The sequence below is a fragment of the Aspergillus neoniger genome (assembly GCF_003184625.1).
Source record: "Aspergillus neoniger CBS 115656 unplaced genomic scaffold BO87scaffold_42, whole genome shotgun sequence".
NCBI classification, from domain to species: domain Eukaryota; kingdom Fungi; phylum Ascomycota; class Eurotiomycetes; order Eurotiales; family Aspergillaceae; genus Aspergillus; species Aspergillus neoniger.
The window spans coordinates 34,197-50,079 of record NW_020291170.1 but is presented as its reverse complement, the minus strand read 5'-3'; the positions used below and the strand labels follow the sequence as shown (position 1 = coordinate 50,079).

Genomic DNA, 15,883 nt, shown 5'->3' with positions numbered 1-15,883 from the left:
TAGCCTCACTTATATTGAGGGATTGCCCTACTACAAAACGCTTCCTTTTCCGACTTGTTGCCACGCTATGATCTAGGTACCAAACATGAACTTTATTTTCAGTGGGGCGTTCGGTCGCTGATGATATTAGACGTAGTCCTAGCTCGGCAATGTGACAGGTCCGCAAACCACTAACCTGGAATTGTTGAGCGTGGCTTTCCTGCAAGGGGGCTAACTGATGGATGGCATTTGCCGACAGCTGACAGGTGATGCAGAATTTGCCATTTTGAGCGAGGGTACCTTCAATCGCGACACCCTACTTGGCTCGATCGGCGGGTGGCTGTACTAATTGCCATGGCTGCCAATAATACGCTGCAGCACAGGTTCTGCAACCATCATTGATGACATCAATCAGCACCTTTGCGATCGCGATGTAGATTCACGTACCACTGACACTCCCGACACTCGCGAAATGATATCTCTTTTAGCTTGGGGTTGCCCACTGTCTTCAAGGCAGATCACCCTCCTCTGCTACACTAGACAGTCGCCCTGTCATAGCTGACTTTCACTCACGATGGCGGCATCTGAGACTGGTGATCTTGGATATGACCATGACAACCTGCGGCATGTCGTGATTACTGCGACTTGCTTTGCGTTGATCCTTTCTACGGTGTCAGTTGTCCTGCGTCTGTACTGTCGCAAGATCACGGGCACCAAGGTCTTCTTCGATGATTACTTGATCATCGTGGCATTGGTACGTCCTGGTTTTAAGTATCCTCAAATCTCGTCCACGTAGTGCTGACAGTGGATGCTGGTGGTAGGTCTTCGAATATGCAGTGTCACTGGCTGGAGTTGTCTGTGCGTAACCTCCCAGTATGGTTGACAACTGCACCGGAACCCCTTTGACTAATGAATGGCAGTGCTGTATAACGGACTGGGCACTCACATCGTATACGTTCCCCCTTCGGATTTGGTAGTGTATTTAAAGGTTGGTGATATCACACTGCTTGTACCTCTGTGCTACTGAGCTGACAGTGCATCCAGACTCTAGCCAGTGGCAGCTTCCTATACACACTATGCATCGCATTCACCAAGCTCTCTATCCTCGCATTATACAAGCGAATCTTTTCCATCCGACCGATGATACTAGCGGCCAACTCTGTCGGGGCAATTGTCATCTTGTGGTGTTTTGGAGTATGTCTAATTGGGGGCGTCGTGTGTATTCCACTTGAGAAGCTCTGGAACCCGACCATTCCCGGTGGATGCATCGACCTGGCCAAGTTCTACTATGGGCTCCAGATTCCGAACATCGTGACTGACGCCGTCATCCTGGCGCTACCGATGAAACACGTCTGGAACCTACAGGTACCGCGTGCGCAAAAGATTATGTTAACAGGCATCTTCTGCCTTGGTGCTTTGTGAGCATTCTCACTCCTGGCTGTTCGGATTACTGTTGCTGACATGGATATTTCATCATTAGAACGCTTGCCTTTGATATTGTACGCCTGGTGACACTAATTGAGCTTTCAAAGGCCGGCAGCGATATTACATGTAAGAATTAAATAAGTCTAACTGAGTTGGATGTACTTTACTGACAGGAGATACACCATAACAGACGACCAAGTACCCGCCAGTGTGTGGACCTGCATTGAGCCCGCCGTGGGTATAACAGCCTCTTGCCTGTCGAATATGCGACCACTGTTCCTTTCCTTGACACGGCTGCGCGACAAGATGCCTCGTCTGTTATCCCGACCGTCAAAGACTGAAGCGGTGGAGGTAGAGGACTCAAAAATCGTATTCACTCAAACTGTGCGAGTCAACAGTAGTCACGCCGACGAGTCGGACACGGCGTGTCGCAAGGGCCCTTTTGCTGGAACGCCGTCGCCTCTATCAATAGGGACTAATGTATCGACGGATTGATAACTGCTGTTTGACATACGGAGTGATACAATCGCTGATCAAATTGTGATCACTCCGCATAAGAGACCGCGAGGAGGGAGAGATGATGTCTGACGCCCTCATACGCCTCAATAAATTGATTCCATACTTCGTAAAAACTAGAACTAGAATATGTTAATAAATCTTCAGTCACACTAGCCAGACAGCCATTCATCTGCTCCTCAGAGCAGGCGTTAGTACACTAGGGAATAAAAGCACAGCTTGTGGGGAACAGCTTATCTTGCATTTCCAGCCGACCCACTGGCGGCGATAACAGACCAACCGCGGCGAAAGAAGTGCCGGTCAGCAGGATGGCCCTTGCGGGGGTTGTCTATCGCAGCTTATCGCGTGCGGAGAAGCATCGGAGCAGCTGTTAGCGTATATGTCCAGATTATAACCCGTCTCTGGTGCTTTGACACCTTGCCTCCTTCATTCCTCTTCGTAGTGGTATCCAGAAAACCGAGCCAGTCATGGCAGAAGGTCGTCGATCTGCCCGCGCGTAAGTCATTCACTCGACACTTCTTGTTCCAGATGTTCAGCTCACTGACACTACTTGTAGATGCGACGAATGTCGCCGCTTGAAGGAAAAATGCGAAGGAGGAATCCCCTGTCGACGATGTGCCCATTTTCGACGTCCCTGTGAATCCAAAGCCCTCGCGTCGCGCGCCCGAGATTTTCGCGTTTACGTTCCCAGGCGAGTTCATCTGCAATCTGGGTATAACGGCACGCTAATTATCCACCGCAGAACACGGCCAGCCAAGGCGGAGGTACAGGAGTTGCTGGACCGATGCAGATACATGGAACAGATCTTGAAACACACAATCGAGGGCATCGAGCTCGACACGAAGAGCCTTGCCCGTCTGGCCAACTCCTTCACTACCGGCAAAGGTTCAGATCATACAGAAGTCACTAGTTCGTCTGGACTCGCTCTGGAGGAAGAGGATTGTACTATCGACCCGGTTGGTGACACCACTACGCGTGCGTCTTGCTCTGGTCGTAACTGGCTTGGATAATTACTAAGGCATCATAGACTTCTCTGGGGAATTCTCCTACTGGAATTTTTCCATGCGCATCAAGCAGCGCATCCAAAGTCGCATGCGGACCAAGAGCCCCGACCGTGTTTCAGGGTACTGGCGGGCCCAGCATCTTAAGACCAACGAGCATTTATCAGCAGCGCTGGCATGTTTTCCTCCTCGTCCGATTACTGGCTTTCTTGTCAAGACCTTTCTTAAGTACGCCGCCACGCATTGGTTTCTGGTAGATGAAGACTGGCTGTTGGACCGTGTGCACCGGTTATACACGGACCCCGCGAGTCTCGGAGACACGGCTGCCGCGGTGGCAAGCATTCTGCTCTCTGTGCTCGCAATCGGAACTCAATATGCACATTTGGAGTCCCCTAGTGACCGAGATCCCAAGAATCAGACGCCCTCCTTCTCTGAAGAAGATGTTGGGGTGCGATTCTATGAACAGTCCATCCGACTACTACCAGAAATAATCGAGCTGTCCTGTTTGGAGAGCGTACAAGCATGTCTACTACTCGGATTCTATGCTCTTCCAGTGGATGCGTCTGGACTCGGCTACATTTACGTGAATCTGGCGGTGCGTCTAGCTATGCAAAACGGCATGCATCGGAAATGCCGCCGGGATGCGTTTAGCCCGGTGATGATGGAGACGCGGAACCGTGTCTGGTGGACCGCGTATTCCTTGGAGAGGTCTGTGATGTCCACTGCTGCTGCTAAACTACGCTAATATATCGTAGGTTAATCTCGATCTTCCACGGACGACCCTTGTCCGTGCATCGCGGGGATGTGGATGCAGACCTCCCCCAGGCTCGCGCAGACATGGGCCAGACACAGTCCGCCTGGAGCCCGCAGTGTGCGGTGATTTCAATTCAAATGCTAGACTGGCTGGAGGAGTTTCTCCATGACATGTGCGACACCCAACCACCTGTGTGATAGTTCTCTTACTGATCGGTTTACAGATCGCGTCTGAGGCACGCCCAACCAGCAGGACTACCAGTCGTCATAGGTCAGCTAATAGCCCGCAAAGAGTCCTGGAATCGCTGGTGGGCAGGCATCTCTGACACGCTCGTCAACCCAGTCCACGTGGGACAGCAACCGAATCGCGCCGTCATGCACCTGTGTTTGGAATCATGTCTGCTGCGTATGTTCATCGGCCGCCCATTTCTTCTCCGCAAGGAGTCTGCTGCCCATCCGAATGCAAATCCCCAAACGTGTTCGGAGGAATCGTACTTCCAGCCTTCCGACCGAGACAGTCTCATCGGCGATTGCATCCAAGCCGCTCAGGAGGCACTCGAGTTCTGTCGCCAGCTCCGCGATCACGGACCGGGACTGGCACGAGCGTCCTATCTGGAGTACAGCGCATGTAGGGCTGCTCTACTGGTACTCATCGCATTCTCCGTGCAGAATTTGTCGGACGCCTTGCGCCAGCCCATGCGGGAGGGACTCGCGTTGCTCCGGGAGATGTCCGCAGCGGGCGATTCTGCACGATCTGAAGTCTCCTTACTTGAGGCACTAGAAAGATCGCTGGCGCGTCTGCACACAGTAGCCCAGCGACCGGAGCCCGCTTCGGAATCTACTGGCTTGGTGTCCGACTACGAGGCCTTTCGAGACTGGGGAACAACGTGCAAAAAACCTGCATCCGAAGCGGCCCCACCGCACCCTGACACAGTCGAGCCGTGGACGGTTCCGCTGGATGGAATGGAGCAGCTGCCCCCATTCGATCCAAACCTGGATCTCTCCATCTTCGGCGGTGCCAATCTATCCCCCTCCGCGACCTGGCCCACCCGCACAGAGACCCAAGTGCTGGAAGAGTTCCTGGCTGGGTCGAGTTTAGATCCGATCTGGACGCATGTTGATCTTCCATAGCCTACTCTACCCTACACTACACTACAATAATCATGTACCATACTCATTCCATACCATCAATTCATTGTTTCGACGCAGCAATAATCTTCTCCGCCATCTCAGGCAACGACTCCGACACCACATCCAACGGCGCATCAAACACCTTATAAGCCCCCTCCTTCTCATAAACCGTACAATAAGCACCGCGGAACCCGACCTTCGTGGCAGCAGTGACATCCCACAAATGCGCCGCGGCAAACCACTTCTCCCCACCCTCATCACTACCCAACCTCTCCCACGCGGGCCGATACGCCGCCAACGCCGGCTTGGCCACGCCCGCCGTATCGCAGCTCAGGAAATTCTCCAACGGCATGTCCACGCCCGCCCGCTCAAAGTATCCGCGCACCCGCTGCGTATCGCCCGTCGTCAAACACCAGACCGTGAACCCGGCGTCGCGGAGCTTGGCGAAGCATTCGCGCGCGCCGGGACGGAGCTCGAGGGCGGCGTATCCGGCTACGCAGGCATCGCGTTGTTCGGGGGTGGCGAAGCTGTGGGGGTCGGAGATGCCGATCATGGCGAGGGTTTGGTAGAAGAGTTCGGTGATGACGATTTTGTAGGGCTTGTAGCTTTCGGAGATGGAGAGGAAGGTGAATTGCAGCTCGGCGTTGGTCATCCATGTGAATCCCAGGGTTTGGGCGGTGATGTTGTGCGCCTTGAGTTGGGGGCCGAGTGTGCGCTCGATGGTGGCGTAGAAGGCATCGAAGGACACGCAGGTGCCGACGACGTCGAAGACGACGTGGTTGGGCATGCTGTGTTGTGTGTGCGAGAATTAATTGAGGATGGGGGCGAGGGAGAAAGGGTTTGTGTGGTATCGCGGTTATTGAGGGGTAGACGCGTTATCGCGGGGAACTGCGTGGCATCAAATAGTGCTAGTAGTTGTGATGTGGTGGGTATCCGCCGATACCGGGCGAGGGGCACCAGCTTCGCCCATTTCAGTAGGCCGGGCCGGTCGCATTGGCAGATACAGCTGACATGCGCTAGACGGGGACTAGAGTAGGTTTAAGCGCAGGTTAATTCAGGGGAAATTGGCGATATGCGACCAGGCGCTGATACTTGATAACGTGTTGATAAGGCGTGTTGATAGCCGGCGTAGTTATCGTGCTGACACCACATTTTGATAGCCAACTTGAATTGAGAATTCATCGAACTTACTGTAGTATATCGGGACTAGTTTTGATTGCTTTTGGCTGTATAATCAGACTTTACTATGTAGTATGATGCTCAATGGCTGTTTGCGAGCACGCAATGTCGGATCTAGTAACTTGTATACTTGGCGGAAGTCTCCAAGCAGTGAAAATATATATGTTGAAAATAAACAAGAGTAGTGAATGACTGCTGGCTAATACACAATACTATTGACATTATAAACACAACTATATATACATTACTCCCACAAAATATTCAATCGCCGTAATCCCCGTTTCGGTTTTGGCTCTGGCTCCGGGTTCCTCTGGTAATGCTCGATGAACGGCCGCACAGGCACATCCTCCAGCGGAATTATCTTCGATTTCATCCACCACTTGTACCCAAAATACAGCACAAAAATAATGGGGACGTTCAAGTACGACGAAATAAAAGTCTCGGTATCCCATTCACCGTGAATGAAAGTCTCGTACCCGCCCGTCAGAAACAGTAGGCAAAACAGCACCAGCGTGATCCACGTACTCCATGGCTGGAAGGGCGCCGCCCACGGCAATTCCTTGTGACGATCGATCCCTTGCTTCTTGCATGCGTAGTAGAACCGGAGGTAGACGATACAAATGATGCCCCAGTTGACTAATGTCGAGATAGACACAATGTCCTGCAGCCACGTAAAAACAGTGCTGGCAGAGCTGGACAACGTCATATATCCCAGCGCCATGAATACTCCCAATAGTGTCACCGCCACATACGGAATGCCGAACCGGTTCATGCGCATGAAGAACTTCGGTGCATGACCCTCTGCTGCCATGGCGTAGATCACACGCGATCCTCCCAGCATGTTCGAGTTTCCAGATGACCAAGCCGATGTCAGCACCACCGCGTTGATTATCGAAGGCACCACTTTGATGCCCGCATTGCGCGCCGCAATGACAAATGGAGATTCGGAGGCTGTGCCTGAGGAGCCGAGCAGGTTGGGATCGTCGGAGGGAACCACCAGTCCGATCATGAAGATGGTCAACACGTAGAAGAGTATGATTCGGACGAAGATGCGACGGGCGGCCATGGGAATGGATCGACGTGGGTTTCGCGTTTCGGATGCTGCGACGGTGATGTTCTCGATACCGGAATAGGAGTAAAGCGCACTGTTCAGGGCCGTCCAGAATCCGAGGAACCGTCCCAGGGAGCCGCCGATGCCCAGATATTGTACGAACGGACCCGGGTCGCGCCAGTAGCGGAAGCCAATACTGACATGGTTCGGACCACCGCCACATGTAATGACGAGAGCCATGATATTGATGCCGATCACAAGCATAATCTTGAGGATGGAGAAGCCGAATTCAAGCTCACCATACACACGCACAAACACCAGGGCCGTGATCAACATCAGCAACCCGAAAACAGTAATCCAGATGGCATTGTTGATGGTCGTCCAAAATTCAATCACCACGGCGGCGGCGACAATTTCCGACGGTATCGAAACGAGGTAGGAATATATTTGATTCCATCCGTTGGCGAAGGCTAGGGCGGGGTCGACGAAGATCTCTGCGTAGCGAATCACGCCGCCGGCCAACGGCACCAAGGCACCCATCTCTCCCACCGCAAACACCACACTGGACACTAACAGCCCCATGATGCTGTACGCCAGAAACCCTCCCAACGGTCCTGCATGAGCAATGGCGCGACCTGAACTCAAAAACAGCCCTGTGCCAATTGTCCCGGCCAGGGCGATCATCTGAATATGTCGTTGGTGCAGGCCCTGCTGAAAGACTTGGGCCTCGTCGAGGTGGCCGGGTACGGCCTCAAGGTCCCCATTCTCTTCATCGGTCTGGTAGGGGATCTTTTTCTCTGAACTGAAGGAACCGTCCATGATGCGGCCGGGATGTGTATGAGATAACTACCCTGGGCCAGAATTATGAATGCGATCTGGGATTTGGCATTGGGCGACCTTGTATATGTCTGATGCCCAACTCCCCGCATTGCAAATTGCCATCATCTCGTTGGTCCAGCGCAGGGATGATCCATTGTGAAGCCCTGCTCCTCACCGTGTCGCTGTCCCTCCAGTGCATTCCTCCCTACCGGCCCCAACTGCCCAAAGGGGATAGTCCCGGCGCGACCGATAAGATTAGCGCTAGGCCGCGATAGGAAAGTCCGGTCCGGTGTGGAATCAGATGCGATGCGATAGCATCAGATAAGACTCCCTTATCGTCCGCCCAGAAAACACGGTCGCGTTCCAGTTTTTCATTTCTTAACCGCTTCTCTCATCGTTTTTGCGACTGTACACACCTTCATCATGGCTGCAGCTGGCTGTTTCCCCGTTCCTAACCCTGGCGAATGTTTCTGGCAAAATGAGCCGCATCAATTGCATGATCACCGCTCAACTGAGCACCTCCCCGATCACGCGGACATCGTGATCATCGGCGCCGGATACGCCGGAGCTAGCACTGCATACCATCTGCTGCGTGACCACGGCGAGAAGGTCAAGTCTATTACTATCTTAGAGGCCCGGGGAGCTTGTTCCGGTGCGACAGGTCGCAATGGCGGACATCTCCGTCCGGACTTCTACGGCCACATTCCAACATACGTCGACCGCGCAGGTGTTCGCGCTGGCGCAGAAATTGCCGAGTTCGAAATTGCCAATCTGCATGCCTTGAAGAAGGTCGTTGAGGATGAGAAAATTGACTGCGACTTTACGCTCGCGCGATCTATCGATGTCTGGTGCAACGAGGAGGCGGCGCAAAAGGCAAAGGGCACATATGAGCTCATGAAGTCATTGGATCTCGAGTATATGAATGATGTGGTGTTTTACACAGGAAAGAATGTGGAGGGAGTGAGTACCAATCAGTTGCAGAATGAGATAGCGCATGCTGACCAAATAGATCTGTGGTGTGAAAGGTGCCAAAGCCTGCGCCTCCTTCACGGCGGGCACCATGTGGCCGTACAAATTCATTCTACACATTCTCCAATCCGTCCTCGCAACGGGCAAGGTCAATCTGCAAACATTTACCCCTGCTACATCGATAATCCACAGCCCGGAGGGCGGTTATACTATTGAAACACCCCGCGGGACCATGCACGCGGGAACGGTTGTGCACGCCAGTAATGCCTACGTGGCCGGTCTGCTTCCCGAGTACGAGAAGAATATTGTGCCCTGCAAGGGTATCTGTTGTCGTATTACTGTGCCAGAGGGGAAAACCGCACCACTCTTGAACAACTCCTACATCAACCGCACCGAAGACAACACCCTTTCCTACTTGATCCCTCGTCCCGATGGCAGCATCGTTGTCGGTGGAGCAGCCGCCAAGTTCCGCTCATACAAGGAGCAATGGTACAACAATGTCGACGATACTATTCTCATTGACTCAGCCAAGGACTACTACAATAATTACATGCAGCGGACGTACCGTGGATGGGAGGATAGCGGGGCGAAGGTCGATCAAATTTGGACAGGTGTCATGGGATACTCGTATGATTCGAACCCGCACATTGGAGCTGTGCCCGGAAAGGACGATCAGTTTATCCTGGCGGGATTGAATGGTCACGGTATGCCAGTGATTTGGCGATCGGCACAGGAGCTTGCGCGCATGGTTGTGGAGAAAATCCCTTTCCAAGAGACGGCTATGCCTCGACTGTTCAAGACGACCCAATTCCGGATCGACCGCGCCCTGAACGGACAGGAGAGCGATGGAGATATTCTGGGCACTGGCAACTTTCCTTCCACGAAGCCATGAGGAATTATGATAGTATTCTTTGATTGTATATATTTGCGTACATAGATTATTTGCCCAACCTTGTATCATACTGCAACTGGGAAGTTTATGTTTGTAGTTTAATCTGCCAGACGAATGTGAGAAGCTAGATCACACCCGTACGGATAGTTATCTTCTTTTAGTTGATCTGACGCACGCGCTTCTGACCCAGCCGGAATCCAGTGTCTCCCCACACCAGTTCCACTTCGGGTATTTGCTCACCCGAGGACGCAGGACTGCGATCATACTTTCGCCCCTCGCGAATCCTGATCCACTTGGTCATGGGCGTGGAACCATCAGCAATCTCATCAGTTGTCTGGGAATCATCCGAGTCGTGCCCTGCCGTAATGAGCATCCGCAGCATCTTCCCAAGTAGCTCAACGTCTACTACATCAGTCCTTGTGTCGGATGGAAGTGTGGGCGACATCGGTACTGTACCAAAAGCGAGAGCCTTATCCTGCTTATTGACGAGGTTGATGCTAGCCTCGAGCATGGCCAGATCTGGCCACCACAGGTCGAACTGGTACATCTCTCTGAGACTATCGACGACCGTCTCTCGCCAGCCTACCGAGGGTAGACATGATAGCTGATAAACAATTTCCCAGTATTCTCTAGCTGGCTGTGTTTCCGGGGTAAACCCAATCCAGTACATCTGGGTGATATCCCAGACGTCAGGATGATCCGGACTCACTTCGAAATGAGAGGATGGCGTTAGCTCACAGGCTCCCTTTGCACCACTGGCGCGCAAGAGCCGCACAACCTCTGGTAATCCTGTGTAGGCCTCGGCAGCACGCACCGGTGGGCCCTGGCGCGGATCGTACACCGTCTGGGCCGCGAGCGCACGGGCTCGTGGGGCCCCTGGACTGTACGCCGCCAGAAGATCGAGATGCATGTGTCGGCTTCGCTCTGCTGATGAAATGGCGCTGTCTAGGACGGTAGTAGGGTCTCTCGGGTTGATTAGATTGTTGATGGCCTCGTCGAGACCAACATCAAGCAGGAGAGCGGTCGTTTTCACTCTTCCCGCCATTGCCGCCGTGCTGAGGGTGAGGATCGCACCACGGTGCGGAAGGTAGTGCTTTTTGTACGCCTGTGCGATGCTACATCCTTCAAGATTCGCCACATGTGACAGTAAGCGATGAATAATATCATGGCTCTGCTGGTCACTCAAAGTCTTGTTGTTAGCCAATAGGCAAAAGACATCCTTGTCCTCTCTGGTACGGGCCCCGAGATCAGCTCCATTGGCGATTAGATAAAACAAACGTTGTTCAGGATCCTGGGTGACTTGGTTCGTGTCCGCGGCTATCAGCAGAGGAGTAAGGTCTTGTTTATCGCCCAGATTCACGTCGGGTGGGGGATCGTGGGCAAAGAGAATATCACAGGCGGACCGGAATTCTTTCTCGGTGTGATAAATTGTCACCAATAGGTGAAGAGGAGTCTCTTCGACGAAGTCATTGCGGATGTCTAAAGACGCCATTCCTGATACTATCTTTTGCAAAACGTAGAGGTATGAGTCGGGATATGCAAGCCGTGGGCCTGTGATTCTGGCCCATTGATGGAGTACTTGAGCGAAACAGAAATTAGTCCAAGTAGGGTGCTCCATATTGAACAAACCATTACTCACCAGTATCCTTCGAAGTTCCTCGAGGACCTTCAACATCCGCACCGGCATTTATCAAAGCGCATAAAGCACCTCCATTCCAGACTCCATCTTCTGCCGCTTTCACGACAGCCGTAGTTCGAGGGTATACCTCGTCCCGGTCTTCGAGACTAGCGCCCGCCAGAGTAAGTGCGGCGACAAGATCTGTTATCTGATGGAGATGACTATCCCAACTTCCGTGTCGTATCCAGTAATGCCATGCCTGCCGTAGAGGACCATGATGCTCTGGTTGATGGAAGGTCATCAGGTGAAGCATGTTTCTTCCACGTGCATCCTTTGCTCCGCCGTTCGCTCCTTTAGATAGAAGGAATCGTACTACTTCGATGTCTCCGCACCAGCTGGCAAGACCTAGGGCAGTGGTCGCGTTGTCTGAGTCATGATATGTGGCATTGACATCAGCACCGAGATCTAACAGGACCTCCATTGCTGGCATGTTAGGAGCGAATGCTGCCCAATGGAACGGTGTCCCCATGGGTAGCTCGAAAGGGCTTGTACGTCTTGGTCAGTATCCGCAGCATGTCAAGGTTATACAGTAACCAATGAGGACTTACTAATGAGCCATGAAGTTCCTTCGTGCCGCGTATGCACCTTCCTCGGTTCTCTCCGGAACCATCAAAGCATTAACGTCGGCGCCTCCCTCCTGGATAAAACGTGTCGCAACGCTCCTTGTAGAGCACTCCGGAAACGTGAATAGCCAGTGCAAGGGGGTCAGCTTGTCTCTTCGGGTCGTGATGGAGGAAGCTGCACCCTTGTCTAAAAGATAGTAGACCGTGTTTGTCTGCCCAGCTTGACAGGCCTTGTACAGCGGTGTTTCGCCATTGTCGTTCGGCACGTCAACTGGCATCTTAGCATTTTCAACTAGCCATTGAACAGCGTCGATAGATCCTAGTGCTGCTGCAACATGCAATAGCGTATTACCACTTATATCAACGACCCTCTTGTTCGCTGTAAGCCACTCCTCTGCTCGTTTTCTATCTCGAGCAACAGCTAGGATGGCAGGTTTCCGGGTGAAGGAATCTGTACAAAAGCCACCTGCATCCCGGAACGCTTGTTTTGCAGTCTGCAGCTGCTCCTCTGTGACCCTCGATGAGGGTGACGCAAAGAGATATCCCTCAGCCACAGCTTGAAGCAACCATTTATCTAGTGTCTGTTCATCGAAAGCCGGTGTCTGGCCATGGGCATGCATGAGCTGCGCGTACACTGCTCGAGCCGGCGAATAGCCACTTCGGGCCGCCTCGGTGATGTAGGTAAGCAGGCGATCAAGGTACGACGGCTTCGCTCCGGTGATGCACTGGGCCATACCCAGCAGAACGTCACCGGCATGTTGCAAAGACAGGTCGCTCTGGGATTCAGCAAACTGCTGCTCCAGCTCTGCAAGGAGGGAGGGATCCAATCGGTACCAAAATCTGGGGCCTTGGTTGTGCGCCGGGTTGATGATGCCGACATTAGCAGTGACCCTCCGAGTATCCTGTGCCACGGCAAGCCTTGGGGTGCGTCAGTCAACAGCCTCCAATATATGTCAGATAGTGAAGGGTATCCAAAGTTACCAGGATGAAAATGCAGGTGTATCCAGCTTCAGCAGTTCAGGACTTGCCAGACTGCGTTTCCAAGGATCTGTTGCCAGCAGCTGTCGGAGAGCTTTGCCTATTTGCATACGAAGTGGACCAGTGATGGTCGCATCTTCTCTCAGCATGAAAAGTGCAACCTCGACTGGCTCTTCTCCAGCCGTCTTCAATTTGACTGGCTCACCACGATTGATGAAGGTGGATAGAATGAGCAATCCCAAGCTGTAGGAATCGAAGCGGAACATAAGTTCTGGGTTGAAAGCGTCGCCCTGCCACCTGGCGTAATCGCTAGCTTCAGGCGCCCGCCAGTCCTCGGTTCCATAGTAACTATCAATAGTGAGCTTGTCTTCAGGGGACTCTAAATCGACGCAGACCCCAAAGTCGCTGATCTTGGCGCAAAGCGGGACTTTCTCATTCCCTGCAGAATCTTTGTAGATTAAGATGTTGTCTGGTTTGACGTCTCCATGAACGATATGCAGCCGGTGCAGCGCCTCGAGACCTGAGACTACATCCAGCAACAGTTGATACTTAACATCCTGGGGTTGCGACCCAAGTAACCTCTCGTTGTCAATTTTTAGAAGGTCGGTAAGCGTCATCAGCGCCTCCTCCACGAACAATACTGGCACTGGAGTATCTGGATAAGGGTAATCGTATCCCCAGGCGACGAGTTTGGCAATGTTGCGGTGGTTTCGGAGGTAGGGGTTGGATAAAGCGAGTACTTCCAGCTCCAAAGACCGTAGTCGTTGACGATAGTCCGAGCCGGAGGCAAAGCTGGAGTTTCCTTCACGGGACAGAAACACTTTGACACGTTTGATCACCAAGCCTTCGTTGCCAAAGAACCGGCCGGGGATCTCCTTATATACTGTAAATTGTCCGCCACTGCCAATCTTGACTGCACGGCGCTTGAGATTGTAGGTTTGCAGATGACGAGGTCCATGGATACCGGTTCGCGACAGGATGCTGGTAAAGTCGGACACCGAAGTCATCAGAGCATTTTCCCCATTCCGCACTGCCGTAACTCTTTCCTCTAGGAGATCAGTGGATGATAAACTGTTTCCATCATGGGATTCTTCGCCGTCAACCAAGCTGAGCGGGTCGAGATCTGGGGGCTCGGATGTGTTGTCGAGGAGGTCGTCGGGAGAAATACTGGCTCCGCTATCATCGAAATCCAGATCGAACGGGTCCGTTTCATTAATGCCATCTTCGTCGAGGGTATCGAGAGCCTCCTGCAGTAGTGCAGCGCCATCATCGTCGAGTAAATCCATAGCGTGAATGAAAAGATGGTTGAGCTAAAAGACGAGTCCTCCTCCGTTTCCAGGATGAACTGTTGATGAGAGCGGGATGGACTTCCCTTCCTTGCCGTGTGCATCGCACTCGTCACTCGCACTACCGCTAGCGCTGACGCTATCCCCACTCATACGAGGCAGTGGCTGTGGCAAAGTGAAGTTATTCGCCGCGAGGTCACGAGCTATAGTCTAGATATTATCCTTTCCTCATTTTAATTGCTGGATCGGGTTCAACTTGTTTGATTTACTGCTTTGTGGTACTGTTGATTCGACTTGTATCGTGATGTTTTTCTTCTCTTCTGTTGTCCAACCACTTTACCTTTCGTTTCTCTAAAATTTAAGCATAGTAGCGGATGCGTGTAGATACCTGGCGTAAGTGTTCCCGCTAACCATCCGAATCATTCTTCACATGGGCGCACACTCTCCCTTGAACCCGCAAAGGGACAACGTCAGCTGGTTTGATCCATCCTTCCCATTCACATCTCCACAGTAATAGATAGGCCCCTGTCCGAGCCTTGCCTCTACCACAGCAGCTTGAGTCCGATCCACATAAGTTGGAGCCCAAACTAGACTTTGCCTTACCGCACCCTCAGTCGGAATATAGAGCTTGACCTCGGATGGAGCGTACTTGACATAGAGCACCTTCATGCTATACGGCTTAGGCAATGAAAATGGCTCAACGTTGTCAGGCAAGAGACCGGAGGGATTGAGCTGGAATGTTGTGCGATGACAATCGCCATAACTCCAGGGGAGACCAAAACTCCGAAGAATTCCCTGAATTTACCTTTGCGCGCTTGACGGTGGCCACTTACAGGAGCCTGCTTAAGAGTCTGGAATAGGTGCCATCGAGGAAGTCTTGATATGCGAGAGAGAGAAGAAGGATTTCGGGGTGTTCGATTGAGGCCATAGTGGTGATATCGGCGATTGAGAGAGATGTGGGGAATTGATCTCGGTGATTGACTTGTTGTGCGCACTTAGATCAACACAAATGAAGACCAGCCGCCGGGAAAGCCGGGAGTGACGGCAAAAGAGAGAGAAGGAACAACAAGGTAATAGGCTGTCAATAGTTACACCTTTTCAAGCCATATCACAGACGAAGCCCAAGGAACACGCTGCTCGTTTATTACTCGGGCCGCACTTTCCTATCTTGAGGCCAATTAAACAATCCATTGTGGGGGGAAACAGATCCCACAACCAATGACATTCAGCAGCTCCAACGAACCCTAGTATTTTTATCGGTCGGGTAATGAATGGCAAGGGAATGGAAACTCAGGCACTGATATACCATCGCCTGGGAATTCTGCAGCTGTCAAAAATGATCAATAAACTTACTCAATATCAATATTTTGTTTAACCCGGATAACGGTTCTACTCACTAACAATTTGAATCTAGGGTCGAAAAAGCAGAATCGTCACCGAAAATGATAAATATTTGGTTGGCGGGAGCAGCGGCACCCGATAGGGTAAAAAAGGTTACGATTATAGAAGGGGTTCATGGTTGTTGTATCAGGTTTTTCCCCGTCTCCATTTGAATACGAGGATAGTACCTCATGATCCTCCTAACATTTCCCTTTCCAGGCTAGGATAAACCTGTTTCCAGTATAGCTGGGACGCAGGGGTTCCTCACGTCAGCGCTAGGACA

At 52.2% G+C, this 15,883-nt stretch overlaps 6 protein-coding genes across 6 annotated transcripts; 3 read left to right on the top strand and 3 right to left on the bottom strand.

Moving 5' to 3' along the window:
* Window positions 1–553: 553 nt before the first annotated feature.
* On the top strand, window positions 554–2,024 carry BO87DRAFT_367989 (uncharacterized protein; the record flags this gene model as incomplete). Its single annotated transcript, XM_025621918.1, has 6 exons — window positions 554–733; window positions 801–837; window positions 900–967; window positions 1,024–1,397; window positions 1,460–1,530; window positions 1,595–2,024. The coding sequence occupies 6 exons, from the start codon at window positions 554–556 to the stop codon at window positions 1,897–1,899; spliced, it is 1,035 nt and encodes a 344-aa protein (XP_025475353.1). The 3' UTR covers window positions 1,900–2,024.
* A 363-nt stretch (window positions 2,025–2,387) lies between these two features.
* Window positions 2,388–4,805, top strand: BO87DRAFT_367986 (transcription factor domain-containing protein; the record flags this gene model as incomplete). The annotated part of the gene is made up of 5 exons (XM_025621917.1): window positions 2,388–2,416; window positions 2,477–2,895; window positions 2,948–3,629; window positions 3,677–3,847; window positions 3,899–4,805. 5 exons carry the CDS (start codon window positions 2,388–2,390, stop codon window positions 4,803–4,805), a joined length of 2,208 nt encoding a protein of 735 aa, XP_025475352.1.
* Window positions 4,806–4,813: 8 nt separating this feature from the next.
* BO87DRAFT_380183 (putative 2-haloalkanoic acid dehalogenase) lies at window positions 4,814–5,693 on the bottom strand. The gene has a single exon (XM_025624241.1). It carries the CDS (start codon window positions 5,590–5,592, stop codon window positions 4,867–4,869), a length of 726 nt encoding a protein of 241 aa, XP_025475351.1. The 5' UTR covers window positions 5,593–5,693; the 3' UTR covers window positions 4,814–4,866.
* Window positions 5,694–6,181: 488 nt separating this feature from the next.
* BO87DRAFT_380182 (aromatic amino acid and leucine permease) lies at window positions 6,182–8,281 on the bottom strand. The gene has a single exon (XM_025624240.1). The coding sequence runs from the start codon at window positions 7,852–7,854 to the stop codon at window positions 6,229–6,231; it is 1,626 nt and encodes a 541-aa protein (XP_025475350.1). The 5' UTR covers window positions 7,855–8,281; the 3' UTR covers window positions 6,182–6,228.
* On the top strand, window positions 8,245–9,793 carry BO87DRAFT_343686 (NAD(P)/FAD-dependent oxidoreductase). The gene is made up of 2 exons (XM_025620793.1): window positions 8,245–8,814; window positions 8,864–9,793. The coding sequence occupies exons 1-2, from the start codon at window positions 8,278–8,280 to the stop codon at window positions 9,713–9,715; spliced, it is 1,389 nt and encodes a 462-aa protein (XP_025475349.1). The 5' UTR covers window positions 8,245–8,277; the 3' UTR covers window positions 9,716–9,793.
* A 4,853-nt stretch (window positions 9,794–14,646) lies between these two features.
* Window positions 14,647–15,021, bottom strand: BO87DRAFT_318620 (uncharacterized protein; the record flags this gene model as incomplete). Its single annotated transcript, XM_025619809.1, has 1 exon — window positions 14,647–15,021. A coding segment is annotated over one exon (375 nt), but the record flags the coding sequence as incomplete, so codon positions are not given.
* Window positions 15,022–15,883: the final 862 nt, after the last annotated feature.

Coding starts and splice junctions, on each gene's coding strand:
- BO87DRAFT_380183 (XM_025624241.1), bottom strand. CDS start 5,592: ATGCCCAACCACGTCGTCTTCGACGTCGTCGGCACCTGCGTGTCCTTC.
- BO87DRAFT_380182 (XM_025624240.1), bottom strand. CDS start 7,854: ATGGACGGTTCCTTCAGTTCAGAGAAAAAGATCCCCTACCAGACCGAT.
- BO87DRAFT_343686 (XM_025620793.1), top strand. CDS start 8,278: ATGGCTGCAGCTGGCTGTTTCCCCGTTCCTAACCCTGGCGAATGTTTC. Junction 8,815..8,863: donor CAGGAAAGAATGTGGAGGGA/GTGAGTACCAAT, acceptor CTGACCAAATAG/ATCTGTGGTGTGAAAGGTGC.